The following is a 14,452-nucleotide window of genomic DNA, read 5'->3' as shown; positions in this document are numbered from 1 at the left end:
CAATTTTCCTTAACCATATCAGGTTCTCTAGGTACTTGGGATAATACTTGCCAGAGATAAACGGACAACACGGTGTCTCAACAGTAACTAACAATTTTTCATTCTGTGATGAAAACATATTAGATTTTTCATTTTGAATATATTGTAATAGAAGGTTGTTATTTAGTATCATTCCCAAGGAAAATCCACACAACTGGAACATTTTACACAATTTCTAAATTCAGGTAAAGACAGCAGATGTCTTTCACTGGTTATTATTCCTAGAGCTCCAAATACAGTCTGAAGCATGGTCATTACAGTCACACTTTCTCTACACTTCTGAAGACTCATTTGATTTATAAGAAGTTGAGAATTTCAGTTCAAGACTGTAATACATTTATAGTTTTTGTTTTTTCTGTAAAGGGACTATTATAATTGTGTGTTATAGCCCTGTCTCCTGAGATTCTTAGCTAAGGAAATGTTAGCAGTACTTTTGTAATAAGTGAGATGAAAGCAAAATTTAGCCAGTAAGAAAAAAAAAAGTTATCTGAACAACAATAATTAATAGCATGAGAAACATCTTGTTGTGAGCGCATAATAGCCTACAAATATCTGAAATTGAAAACAGAGAACTGGGGGATGGAATAGGAATGCTACTGCAGTAGACAGTTATGAAATAGCTGAAAGCAGAAATTGAGATTGACAGAGTTAAGCATTGAGACAGACTATCAAAATATTTTTCCTAGAAACAAGGTCTGTAATTCCAAAAGCAAACCATCTAGAGAAAGGGAAAATGCAGCAATGGGTTTCCCTAAAAACTATAACCAGTTCTCACACATCAGGGTGTAAGTAAAAAATTTAGGAGTCTGTTGTTCTGTGATTCTTGGCTGTTCAGTTTCTCATTTTTTCTAAGCAGCATTTCAGGAGGACAGGGGCCACGTCTGAAAATGAAATTCCATGGAACAAGAGGGAATTTAAAATGGTTTGGGAGGGAGGCCATCAAAAGCCTAACACCAATTTACAGTCTGCTGAATAATTGATCTGCTTCTAAGTATTGCAAAATAAAAATATAACAAGATCATCATGGTTTCTGCAAGTAATAAAAAAAGTTACATATGTATGCACATAGGCACATGTATGTGTATATATGGGAATGGTGAACATTTATGACCCACAAGGGTGGTAGTGAAAAATCTACTTGCATTCTTTTTTAAAAACAATTAGTTTCAGGATACTGGAGTTTAAGATAACATTAAACTGATGTAAATATTTACAGAATATTTATTAGTCACATTGCATGAACAAGCGTCACAGTTGAGTAACCTTCAAGCCCATCTTCACCCTTTGCTTGAAATTTTGGTTTAAGAAAAATCACTTCCCGTCAGTAACTAAAATGCAATGCAATCCTGCACCCTTGCTAGATAAGATCTTTTCTCTTCCTTTTGGCTAATAAGTAAGGGTCTGCTCTGCTACTTCAACTCTGATTTCTTCCCATGCCCTTTCAAACATATGACAAATGAGTCAGTCTCCAATTAAACGTCCATCTTTTGTTATCGCACCAAGACTTTGCATTCACACAGTATTAATCCTGCTCGTACTCTTCCTGCTCCCAAGTAACTGTATTACAAGCCAGAAAACATTAAAGCTCACATATTATTAACAACATACTGTTGGTATGTCAGAAGTGCAAATATAACAAGCCAGTGCCTAGATTCTTGATCACGACTTTGAACAAACAGAGAGAGCACCTCTCCAGGATGCCAGACTACTTGTCATGTGCAAATAACTTAGAAGAACATCCTTCTGAGAGCACGCTCTGCATATATCTCAAGAAGCAAAGCAAGAAGCGAACAGAAACATTTAGAAAGGACAGGAAGGGCCTGCTCACTCATGTACATACATATAACATCTCTGTGTGCTTCAAGGTCCCAACACTGGGGTGTTCTGTAGTTTAAAAAGCACATGCCTTCTGTTTTCATTCACACAAATTTTTTTGGTGGAAAATTTGTAATGAAAACATGCTGACCTAACGTGGTGTCTTTAACTGCAAAGTGTGCTTTAACATAATATAAATGCCATAAAAATAAGTTCTCATTTTAAAATTTAGTACATCTTTAAGCAGTCTGGTTTTCAAAAAGTGCAGAGCACCTGCATTTCAAAAAGTCAAAGTTGGCACCCAAGTACCTAGGAACTAAAAATCACAAGTTTCATTTTAAAACACTGTTTTTAGGAGTTCTGGCTCAACTGAACTCAAGTATTTCACAGTCAAGCAGCAATGAAGCCTTACAGGAAACAATTCTATGCCACCAGCTAATTACTCCATTACTTGGCATCAAAAGACTTTTCCTAAGATTTCTAATTATGCAACTACAGGAATTGAAAGAGACAGTGGTGGGGAAGTAAACAAAGAGTGATCTAACAGTCATATGCTGGTTTTGCCATGGCCCCAACCCAATATTAAGCCTACTGAAATATTCTGCTCCTTTTCTGAACTAAGTTTCCTGGTTGCTCTGAGATGTTATTCATTTTGCTCTGTTCTTGTTAAATTATCACTCCCTACCAAGCTGCTGCCTCCTTCTCTCAACAGCCTCAACTGAAAAGCATGGCTCAGCCTGACATAGCTTTTTAAGCTACATATATTTAGTGTTTATTATTATAGATACCGGAGAGAAGTAGACCACTTGCAACAGATGTTAAAGCATCAGTATAAAGTCAACACACCTGTGACAAAAGCACAGAGACTTTTTTATTTTTACACCAAAACCGGATGTTCACAGCAAGTGAAAGCAAGTAATGGAGAAAAACATAACACGAATTGTTCTTTCTTAATGCATATGTACACAGACTAAGTCTTTGTGTGCAGTTAATCAATTCCAGAGCTTTTTTCTTGGGTAACAGGATACCAGTTATGAAATCTGGCCAAAATAAACTGCTTCTGCATTTTGGAAACAGCCCAGAATTATGGGCTTGGTTTGACCTCTCCATCACAAGTAGTTTATTACTACCCTGCCAGGCAACATCAGCTTTCACCACACAGCCACATAAATAGGCTGGAAAACCTCTGTGCTATAAAAGCAGGGAAGCTGAATAGGTCACGCAGTTCAATCTCATGATTCCTGCTCTCAGAAGATATAGAGGTGAAAGGCCATAAACCTTTTCTTTTCTGATGACATACAAAGAGATACACTAAGCCTAGATATTTAAAAGGACAAATCTAGGAAGAGAAGTGACATTTCTAGACAACATCTCTGTATCTATTACTGCTAGAAGGTTACTATAAACAAAAAGGTCAAGGCAATTTTTTTTTTCTGTCATTTATTTCATACATTACAGGATAGTTGTGTTATTTCATTGTTTTGTGGATAGTAATTTGCACTTACTTACACACATCAGGACCCCTTTCAGTATATCTTGGGACAAAATTTCAAAGGCAACATAAATATCAGTCATTAAATTTTAAAACTCTTAAATTAATATGATAGAAGTCTTTCTTGTTCTTTCTACATGGATGGCAAGGTATGCATCTCTCAAGAGCTGCCGGGAGGACAAGTGCTATCAACCAAGGAGCCATCATATTTTTTACGTAATACAGCAGGTGTACAGAAGTTGCACTCAGCTAGAAAAATGACTGGATGCAGAAGCAAGGGAACAATGCATAGTACTACGTTTTCAGACAGATTGCATGTTGCACGACTGTAATAAGGATCAATAATTTCAATGTCGCATTGACAAGCTACCTTGTCTGACAGCACATTACTCCACAATTCTTTCACTATCTTGGAATAAAAAATTCTCTAGACAGTTCTCCACAGTCGATATCGTTTGCTATCTCTGGATGACACTGCCATTTTCAGTGTACACGTGACAGTTACCTTGCTGTTGGAAAGGAAAGACAACAATTTAAACTATTGTTGAGCCTGAATGCTCACAAGCAGTGGTTAGTGTATAAAAAAAATAAAAATCAAATATTCCCGGCACTTGCTTGGTGAGAGCACATCAACCATCTGCATCAGGGTTCGAAACGCTGGGAAGAGAAAGATTTTTGGGTTTATGTAATGAAACGATGTGCAATGTCCAAAGACATGTCTTGTCTTCATCCATAAAGGAGATTGTCAGGAACTGAAAATTAGGAATGTATCAAGATAACGAGTTACAAAACGGAGAGTGTTATGAAGATAATAATTCAAGTAGAAGCAACATTTCTATGTGAGATACTGATACTTCTGCTGAGACCAAGAGCAGGTATGTTTGCAGCCTGTGCATAAACAGGAGAAGCTGAGAGGAGAGTTATAGAAAGTACAACTATTGTAGTACCTGCAGTTATGCAGTCGTCTGGACCAGTTCATGCAACACTTACCAAACTAGTAAGCAATAGAGACAAACAGCAGTAAACACTGAGTTATTCCCTGAGACATTAGACTGCATAAAGGACAAACATGAATCGTTCTCTTACATATGACTGTAAAAATTGCTGACTCAGCAGTTTAGCGTAAAGGTTTCATAAAGAATGCCTTCCAGCACGGAAACGTGATGTTGTCCTGCACTGATAAAGATGAGCAGAGAAGAGACAGAATGATGAATGACTGTACGAAGACTAAAGGCTTACTGTAAGTAAACCACCAAATGCCGCATGCTCTGTCTTACTGAGAAAGAAGACCCAAATAGGTTACATAAAGACTGTAATGTTGGTTAAGCTCTGACAGGAAAGTGTGTTTCAAACAGTTTTATGAGGTGAGTCAGGGCTGTTTAACAGCTGATATTTCTACAAACTAAGAAAATGTTAAATACATCTGGACCAGCCCTAACATCACATTAGGATACTGGCCAAGGACAGGAATTCACACTGTATAATGGAAATAGTCAGACGGAGGCTACTATGCAAAAACTGAGATACACAAGAATAAGGGGAAATAGAGCAGATCAGCAGAAGAATGAACATTATGTCATAGCTCATGATAATCACTTACAGAAGATGCATAAAAGGACAAGTTTACAAAACTCAGTTTAGAGGAGAAACTTGTTAGAAATACGTAGAGATGAGGATCTTGTGCCACCAACACAACATCCAACATTTCAATTTTTGAATGAAAAAAGTTTTTTGGCTTTTCTGTGCTGTATGGTTTGTTAAAATCTTTTAAAAACTTACTCAGACATTTAGCAATCTCAACTTCTAGTGAAACGTACCTCCTTTATCCTAAATCTGTGCTTGACTAAAGTAATATGCAAATACTGAAGCTTAGTATGCATTAGTAAAGATCATGCTAAGTTTGTAGCTGGGTGGTAGATACGAGCCACTTCAGCTGTTTCACAGACATAACACCTAAAAAATTGTAAAAAATCTCTACAATCAGAGACTCCAACCAGACCAAATGCTTACAAAACCGATCAATCTCTAAAGAGCTGTAAATAGAAGACCTTTGTATTAACATAGGTCTCCTCTTGTCAGCCTTCAGGATATTTTTAATGAAATAATATGAAGTAACATAGAATTCCTGCTTTTGAAATAAGACAAAAATTCAAGTAATATTGAAAAGGAGTACATGAGAAAAGGATCAAAGAAAGTTGGTTCCTTGACCAGTGATGGGAAAACTTTGGGTAAAGATTAATATAGATAAGATATCTAGATCTGCCTAAAGTATATTCTGAACCATGTAACACCCACAAGCTACCAAAGAAATATATTCAAGTCTAAAATGTTATTAATTTCCCACAAATACAGCAACTGTAACCAGGAAGGATAATAACCAACTTGCTTATGTACCTATGCTTAAAAACTGCTCTCATTTCTAAAAAAATGCTCGTCGTTTGGCACTACAGTAGATAACTTACTGAGATGAACTTTCAGTGTTTACCATTAATCAAGTCTATGTTAATGTTACACAGTGCAAAACTAGTAGCTTTAAGTATTTAATGTCACACCAGCCTTGCCAATATACATTTCTAAATGATTTAAAGATTGCTGCATAATTAACCTACTCAGAAGTCAAGGAAAAAAGTTCCCCTAATCCGTGAAAAAGCTTTCTAACAGCCTTCATTTGAATTCACACGTGAAAGTATTCAAGAAGCACACTCCTAATAATCGTATTTTTACAACAAAAAAACCCCAAACCAACAAACCAACACAACCCTAAAATGACCATCTTTAAGATATTTTTAAATTTGTGTCATTTCAGGGTTACATTCCCAGCAGAGAGGTTTATGGTTTATAGTCTATCAGCTTACATGATTGCTGAATTTGTTTCTTTAGAACCACGTTGGTGAGAAAAAAAAAAAGAAAAAAGTTGTTGGTAGGGTTGGGTTATTGTTTTAAGCACAAGGATTGAAGAAACAGCAAGAGATTGTCTAGCTCCTTGCCTTGTTCTGAAGCCAAATGATGCGTGACTAGCCTGTCCCCTACAGGTACTTGTCTAGGCTTTTTAAATTTTTGCAGTGACAGAGGTTTCACCTGACACACCCCTGATGGGCACTTAGCCCATTTATCACCATTTTCAGAATACAGACAACATTCTTCACATACAATGCGAGCTTTTCCAAGTTGGGATACCTGTCCTTCCTGAACAAGTTTTGCCCTTCAATGCTAACAATCCAGTCCTGAAATTTATTCTGAGCTTGCAAAATCAGCAAAGCCTTAGCTTTAGGTACAAATCCTGCTCTAGTTCTCCATGTTTAGTTTTGGTCTTTCTATTGATTTCTACTAAACTCCAGCTCTTAGTATATTAAGAACAAAGAAGTTTGGATAGACAGAATCAAATCCCTCACGCAGATTTAAAAAGGCAAGAGTTAAAGTTCTTTGAATATGGACAAGTAAACCAAAGAACTGACAGCTATCCCAAAGTATGAGACCACTGAGAATTCACTCAAACAGACCTTGTTTCTCAGTCCTTATTTTGGCAGAAAGATTTTTCTACCTCTCAGTCTACTCTGCCATTCCAGTTCCATATTTAAGTAGCTATGTGTATCTGTCAACAACATACACCCCCCCAAAATATATCTACAATCATACAGATGATTAGAGATGTGCTGCTAATGTTCATTTTAATCAAGGAATTTTAACACCGCAGTATTTGTGAAGCTCATTTTAACATCTTCCTCAATTAACAAGCAGAGAACTAAAGATTATTGGAAAGATCATTTATACCTCTATAGGCAAACACACACATTCAGCATAACAAAGATGTAGACAGATATCATATTAGGCACCCTGCTCTGATGGCAACATTTTCTGCAATTGTAGAAGGAGGAAAAAAAAAAAATCTAGTGCACACTCTTGCTTTCTAAGCACTAGTCTAATCCTGAATCAGTTGTTATGCTCATAAATTTAATGAAAGCAAAAAAAAAAAAGGAAAGATTTTTCTGAGACACCTTTGTAAAGGGAAAAATAATTTACCACATCTAGAAGCAAAGCTCAGATAAGAGCGGCCTGAATTTTGCCTTTCCAAGCCTACAAATGCTAGTATGTTTGACAGTCTACCTTCCTGTACTTTGATTTTATTCCAGGGTAAAGGTGTACAAAAATCCTACATGACTAACAGGTGGATTATTCTATTCTCTGAAGTCCCCTTTTGCTGTGAAGAGTACATACAGTTCCCATCCAGAAACGGGAGGCATAAGCTGCACATCAGACTGATTTTAAGACATGCTCTACTGATGAACTCACTTTTCACCCTTTTTAGAAAAGACCATCTCTTGAGACAGACATTCCTTTGCTAAAGAATGTATATTTGTCTTTCTTCTGCCAGTGACAACTACAGACTAGGAAGAACAGTAATATAAATAAATAAATAAAAAAGGATTTTGGTATTTTTTTCCTTAGTGTGTCACGCACCACAGCATTTCTCTTTAGTCTCAAGTAGGCAGAATCTATAAATAGAACTGCATCTTGTTCATGTCACTACAAGTGGAAAATGTGAATAATTAGAGAATTCACAGCTTCAGGTAAAATGACATCAATCTTACAGAATTTGACACTACTGAACAGCCCTGGTGAGCAGGTGTGTACGACAAATTGCTCTGCTTCTGTACCAAAGCCAGTTCTCAACCCACAGTTGGCTGTAAGCCATTAAGAAAAAAAAAAGGGGGGGGGGGGGGGGGAGGAGAAAGAAAAAAAGCAGCAAAACAAGCAAAGAACCACTTACTAGCAGCTATGCACAGTTTTTGCTTCATAAATGGCATTATTTAGCAACAATAAATCTTCAGGAATTGCATTATAAAATGCAGCTGCCACTTGCATCTAAAGAAGCCACCTAACATGGTTAAAGCAAGGAATACGTTCAGAAAAAGATGCTTCCATAAGTATCAGCCTGATCCACATCTTTCAAGAAAACTAGAAATGTGATTTCCTTTTTTACTTCTGATGTCTTTTGCTATGTCTGATCCAATTTTTTACATTACAGCACCATTATCATGGGCATCATGTGACATAGTGACCAAATTACTGTTTTTCTTCACATATACTGCAATTTGAAAAAGCAGCCCAGCTTCGCTGACCCCAGATAAATCACTTTGCAGTCTCATTTTACACGGGGGACAACAGTTTTGAACTTGGGCAAGCTATAACAAAGCCACGTGTCAAAATTTCATAGCTGAAGTTACGAAAAAAGTTTCCTTTTAAAAGAGCTACTATGACATCTATTTCTCAGAGCCTTAATCTAAGCAATAGGACATTTTCAAAACTGTATGATAAAAAGTCAAACCCTAATCAAGACAGTACATTATCTTTGCTTTGCCACTGCTCACTTGCACAAAGAAGACCCCACTGTCTCTCTCTCAGTCCCTTCAAAGTTGGTGTTTTGATCTGAGTTTAGAGTTTTGTTCAAGAAGTGGTGAAACAAATGTGAACAGGCACCAAAACACCCACAAACTCAGCATGGGCTTGGTGGCCAACTGCCATTTCTTCCTCCTACCAAATCTTAATTAACTAAATGCTGAACCACCAGAAATTCTGGCACAATAAAAATGTATGAATTCACAGATGTGGTCAGACAAAGGATTTTCAGGCAGAAAAACAACAGAAAGTAAAATAGCAGCTACCTAGGGTTGGATACATATCTAAAGTAGAGTTCTCTGATGTGAGTCTAATCCTGCTGCTGTCAGCAGAAACACATAATTCAAAACTGCACCATGCGATCTTAGTGTAGAATTTCCACTATTTTTAAATCTTTAGTCCATTTCTGAGCTGGATGTAATCCTTCTAAGCACTTACATGGCTTTCACCATCATGGGATTTGGCATTTTGGTACCTCAGTATAACGCTAACAGGTATAATTATTTCTCCCAAATTAGAGAAACTCTGTTCCTTGGAGAATCATTTTTGTGGTTTAGTGATAGCTACACCTTTGACTACATGTTGCATCTTAAAGCTACGTGCCTATATCTCACAAAGTGGAATCTTCTACAATTTCCACTTAAACGTTTTTACTGTAGCTCCTTGTTGCTTTTCCACAGCCAGTCTTTCTGGACTTCCTATCTGAGGCTGACATTCTTCCTTTGGAAGCACTGACTAGCCTGGAGTCCACAAAAACACACCGTCCTAAGGTGCACAGCATTAAAAGAACGAACCCTTCTCTCTCACTCCAAAATTACAGAAGATGAAGTTATTGTGTGAACTAAGCTACAAGGCTTATTTGAAAGTATGTTCTAGCTCACGTCTAGGATTGGTGTTTACCTGTTCTGTAATAGCATCTATCCCCATCTTTTGGTAGTTGTCCTATCTCTTCTCAAGGGGATTAATTAATCTCTGTATATCAGTGATGATATTGGCATGAATCTCTGGAGGAAGAGCTGTTTGCCAGGCCCTATATTGCACCCATTCCAGGTGGGAATGAACTGGTTTATGGGATCCTACAACTGTTTGCAAAGAGCTGTACATATCTGGATGCTTCCTTCCTGGGTCTGTTCCCTAACAAAAGGTGCTGGTGACCTCATACTACTTGTAGAGTGGGTAATGAACTTAGTAATCAAGTCAAGCTACAATAATCATTGTTAAAACTATATAAAAACAAATTGAAATTTCTAATAGAGCTCCCGAAAAACGCAATTAATGCCCAATTGTATTGGGTTTATAGATAAAATATGGCCAAAGCTTTGAGACGAGTATTGGAAAGGGTTTTCAGAATCAAGTAGTCAATAATGGCACTGTGCCCCTTCTTTTTCCTCACATCATTAACTTTTTTAAACAGTAATTGAAACTGCATTATATGCAGTGAGCAGGGAATAAAGCAGTGTTGGTTTGGGTTTGTTTTTTTTTTTTAAACTTTAAATATACATTTTTAGAAATAGCTGCTGTAAAACCAAGAAATCTTAAAGTGTTCCACAAAGTTGCTAGATTGCAGTAAAATAGCTTTATCACTCTGGAAAGCAAGTTACTTTCACTGGCAGCCTGAGATAAGCCATTTCAGTGCACAGAAAGCTTAAAAACCACAGGAGTTTCAGGCTGTTAAGCAACAATTGATTTTAGATTGAAATTATTACAGATATTTTGAACAACACAATCTCTTCCTCAGGGTGACCCAGTTTCAGGTGAAGGTTAGTTGTAAATTACTTTCCGAAAATTCTCAGGCATGGCACACAATTTAACCAAAATAACAGAAGTCTTGTTTGGAAGACAGAGGTGACAAAAAACATAAGCAGTCAATACATCTTAATTCAGAAATAAGATTCAGATCAGAAAGAAGACACAAGGCTATAATAATTATATGTTCAAAGAAATTACCGATTACAGAAGCCTCAGCTAGACCAATAACATTTAACTTTTAAGTCACACTACGATTGTCTTTCATTTTCATTCTTCTTTCCCTTAGTAGTCCTTTTATGATATGCTTTGGATTAATCTCACAATATTCAAATTGTGCCACTGTTGACATCCAAAATATTGCAGATATCACCAACATTAAAAAAATAAGTCTTTTCAGAAACACCATTCTACCAAAACATTTCCTACGATAGTATCAGCAAAGTTGTCATAAACTATAATCAGCAGAAAGCACGCACATTATAACCCTACAGATTTTAGTGATTTAATTTTATTATATAAGCAGATATGTATTATGAGAACTAATATGTTCTTACACATGACCTCAGCATAAAGTACTTCAACTGTCAGTAAATCAGCTGGTTCAAGGTAAATTGGAATATATAATTTAGAACCACTCAAGGAAAAAAAAATAGGGAGAAATGACCTTAGGCAAGGAAATAAGTTAAATATTAATGATTCTATATTTAACTAAGACATACAGCTAATAGATGGGGGAGGAAGGAAGGGGGAGAGAGATAATCTTTTAGTTTAGCGCTCACCTTTCAGACCATCTAAAGATATCCAGTTAAATTTAATAGACATTTGAAATGACTAATATATAGACTGAAAATGAAAAAAACCACACACCATAAAGAATGGCCTAATTAAATTTCTTATAAATTGAAAAATATAGTAGCAATTGCATAGTACATACTAAAATTAAAGGTTTTTTCACTCTCCCCAGGGCAGGGCTCAAAAATTGCAAATGTCCAGCAATTTCTCCCACGCTGAAGGTGCCAGAAGGAAAGCTGTTGCTTGTTCTCACTGTCTCTGGGAAGCGCTTTCATCACCCCACAAACCTCTGCACTTTCCTGGCAACTTCATCCTCAAAACCATCTTTTTTCACTCTCCCCAGGGCCAGGGTCAAAAATATCAAACTAAAGCAGGAAGGCAAAATTTCGAAATCCTGATGGATGTGCAAGGGTATATAGTGAGAGACAGAATTTGTGACAATAATAATTAGCAAAATTACAGAGCTTCACCTGTGAAAACACAATGAACTTCTGAGAGACTGATTTATGCAGCTCTGAACTGAGCCTCAGGATGCTTGCTGCCATATCCTAAACTACTGCTAACCTCTGTAACTGCAGTTGTGGAGACAGTCACACTTAACAAGAGCTTTTAAGCTTTAATGCTCTTCCAAACTTGATTCTCTCATCCAGTTCTTTTGAAAAAGAATGACTTCTGTTTAAATGAATTATGAATTATTGAATTGTATTATTCAATTATTGAACATGGTGTTCAAGCAGAGCCCACTAAATCTATAATTAGACCAGGAATTAGCCAAAAGTTAAAGTTATCTTAAGAAAGGCCACACAATTAAAACCGTGTCACCTCTTAACCAAGACCTATATTATGTTAGTAAGATCCTGGGTTGGAGAGAGGGAATTAATACAAGAACATAAGCATGTTCTAGGTGCAGTAGCCTTCCAATTCATGTGTTACATAAATATTCGTCCATCACAAATAGAAAGACATCTTTCAGTTTACGGGGCTTACTCAGTTCAAATGCATTCTACTGTCTCACCAGAAACTTGCTCAGGAGTAAGACCCGAATTTCATGGTCGACTGCAATCTTTTGTTTTGTTTTGTTTGTTTTTAAAGATGCAACACTTGCTTGTATGGATAGGTCAACAGCTTCCTACTGAACAAAAAGAAAGAACTTCTGCACAATGATCATGCAGCATTTGATCTGATTTTGAGGGTGCTTTTGAAAGCTTCACATTTCAAATGGAAACTGATTTAACACAGAGCAATTCCTGTGGCTTCTATACTACTTTCCCTAACTCTTTTATATTAATTGCTTCCACAGCAAAAGTTTAATTATTTTTGAAAGGAAAACAGGCTAGTACCAGCATCAAAGTGGAAAAGCACAGTTCAGAACAGCACTAAGTTTTTTTTTTTCAATAAAAAATCCCTATCAACTGGATTGTTTCTATACGTGGCATGTCTACACACAGTCACTTATGAATTATTTAAAATTGTTCTAAATTTCACAAGAAATTACTCCAGCCTTCAGCTGGAAATAACAACAAGCTCACCCAATTCTTGCTGATGACAGCAAAAAGACTTTTCCTAACTTCATCAAGATGTAGTTAAGACCTATGCATCCTGACAGTGAGTTTGCCTAAATCTACCATGATTTCAATACACATGTAGTATATATTCCCATGCAAACACATACTTACTTCAGCAACACACTGAGGGAGACAGAGAAAGAGGGGAAAAAATAGGTTTTTTTCTGTACCTGGCAAGTCTGAAAAAAGGAGAATGCATTCATTGAATCCATTAGCCAGAAGACGATCCCTCAGTTGTTGAAGTATTGCAACTCCAATACAGAATGGGAAGGAGGAATTTCCAAGCAGTAATGTATCCCACAAGTGAAAAATTTTGTGCAAAGGAAAGACATCTGCATGATGAACGAGGACAATAAAAAAAAACAACACTGTAAGCATACAAGTTGATAAAAACATATGTACACAAACAAACGCTGTTAAAGACTTGCCTACATACTTTTTTCCTCCCCTGTCTTAGGACTATTTCTTTTTTACTTGGGAACAAAAAGGACTCAACCTGTTTGGAAACAGGTTTGTCTTCATATATAGTTTGACTATTCTGGAAATCAGTGTCTTATTTCATCATTAAATACTTAGAAATGTGCAGGTTTTCAGATTTCAAACACACACAAAATTAGGCAATTATTTTTCTCTTGGTACAGCGCAAAAATGCATCAGGATACGTATATCAGTTTTTCCAATAGTACGAAGATATTAATGAGTTAATCAATCAGCTCAACTACTTAAAATTAGACAAGAAAATGAGCAGAATAGAGCAAAAATTAGAAATATAGGAAAGACAAGGAGAAAAGCCTGTTAAAAATAGCAACATAAAATGCCCATCCCTGGAAGTGTTCAAGGCCAGGCTGGATGGGGCTTTGAGCAGCCTGGTCTAGTGGGAGGTGTCCCTGACCATGGCAGGGGGGTTGGAACTAGGTGATCTTGAAGGTCCCTTCCAACCCGAACCATTCTATGATTTTACATATAAAGCTGAAGGTGGCTCTCCTAAAATAAGCTATCCTTCAACTAAATAATTCTAAAATTTTATTGCAATTCATTGCCAAGGAAACCATCTCCTTGGTTTTCCAAAGGTCGTGATTCTCATGAAAGTTTTAGAATGGACAACTGAAAGAACCAGTGCTTTATACTCAAGATCTTTAGAAACTGCAATCAAGAATCTCACATTAAATTCTTTGATATTTCATCAGAGAAATAATCCATCAGCTCTTTTGATCCTGCTGCTTTTTTTAATTCAAAATCCGCCCATATTGACACAAAATGAAAAAAAATCACACAAATCTTTGAGAAAAGATTTTTAATTGCTTTCTAGACTTGCTTATTAACTTTGTCCTCTTTCATTAAAAGTTCAACAAATTATAAAGCTCTTTTTGTTCCTAACATACCTGAACAAATGTCATAGTAAACAGTGCTAGCAGAATAACAATGTGTCAAAGTGTGATTTAAAAAAAAAAAAAAAAAGCTGTTTTGTTGGCCTTCAGAAACAAAGTTACTGTCTTTTCTTACACTATCTCGGTGAGGGCAGGGGAAGGTAGTGAGGTTTGGTTTTGGCTTTTAACTATTATATCTTTTTCTAGTTGATAACAGCTTCCTTTGCACATTCCCT

The 14,452-nt window shown here is 36.5% G+C and overlaps 1 protein-coding gene across 4 annotated transcripts in view; it reads right to left on the bottom strand.

Annotated features, from left to right (window-relative positions):
* The window catches only part of TBCK (TBC1 domain containing kinase), a 144,608-nt gene that overhangs the window by 71,363 nt on the left and 58,793 nt on the right, over nt 1-14,452 (bottom strand). For all 4 annotated transcript variants that reach the window (XM_063336869.1, XM_063336866.1, XM_063336865.1 and 1 more), the window contains one exon: nt 13,020-13,181. In XM_063336869.1, the coding sequence (XP_063192939.1) occupies nt 13,020-13,181 (162 nt within the window). The remainder of the gene's footprint in view (nt 1-13,019; nt 13,182-14,452) is intronic.

The sequence above is a fragment of the Chroicocephalus ridibundus genome, chromosome 5, assembly GCF_963924245.1.
Source record: "Chroicocephalus ridibundus chromosome 5, bChrRid1.1, whole genome shotgun sequence".
Classification (NCBI taxonomy): Eukaryota; Metazoa; Chordata; class Aves; order Charadriiformes; family Laridae; genus Chroicocephalus; species Chroicocephalus ridibundus.
Note: the sequence above shows the minus strand (reverse complement) of the source record. Positions and strands in the feature narration are given on the sequence as shown.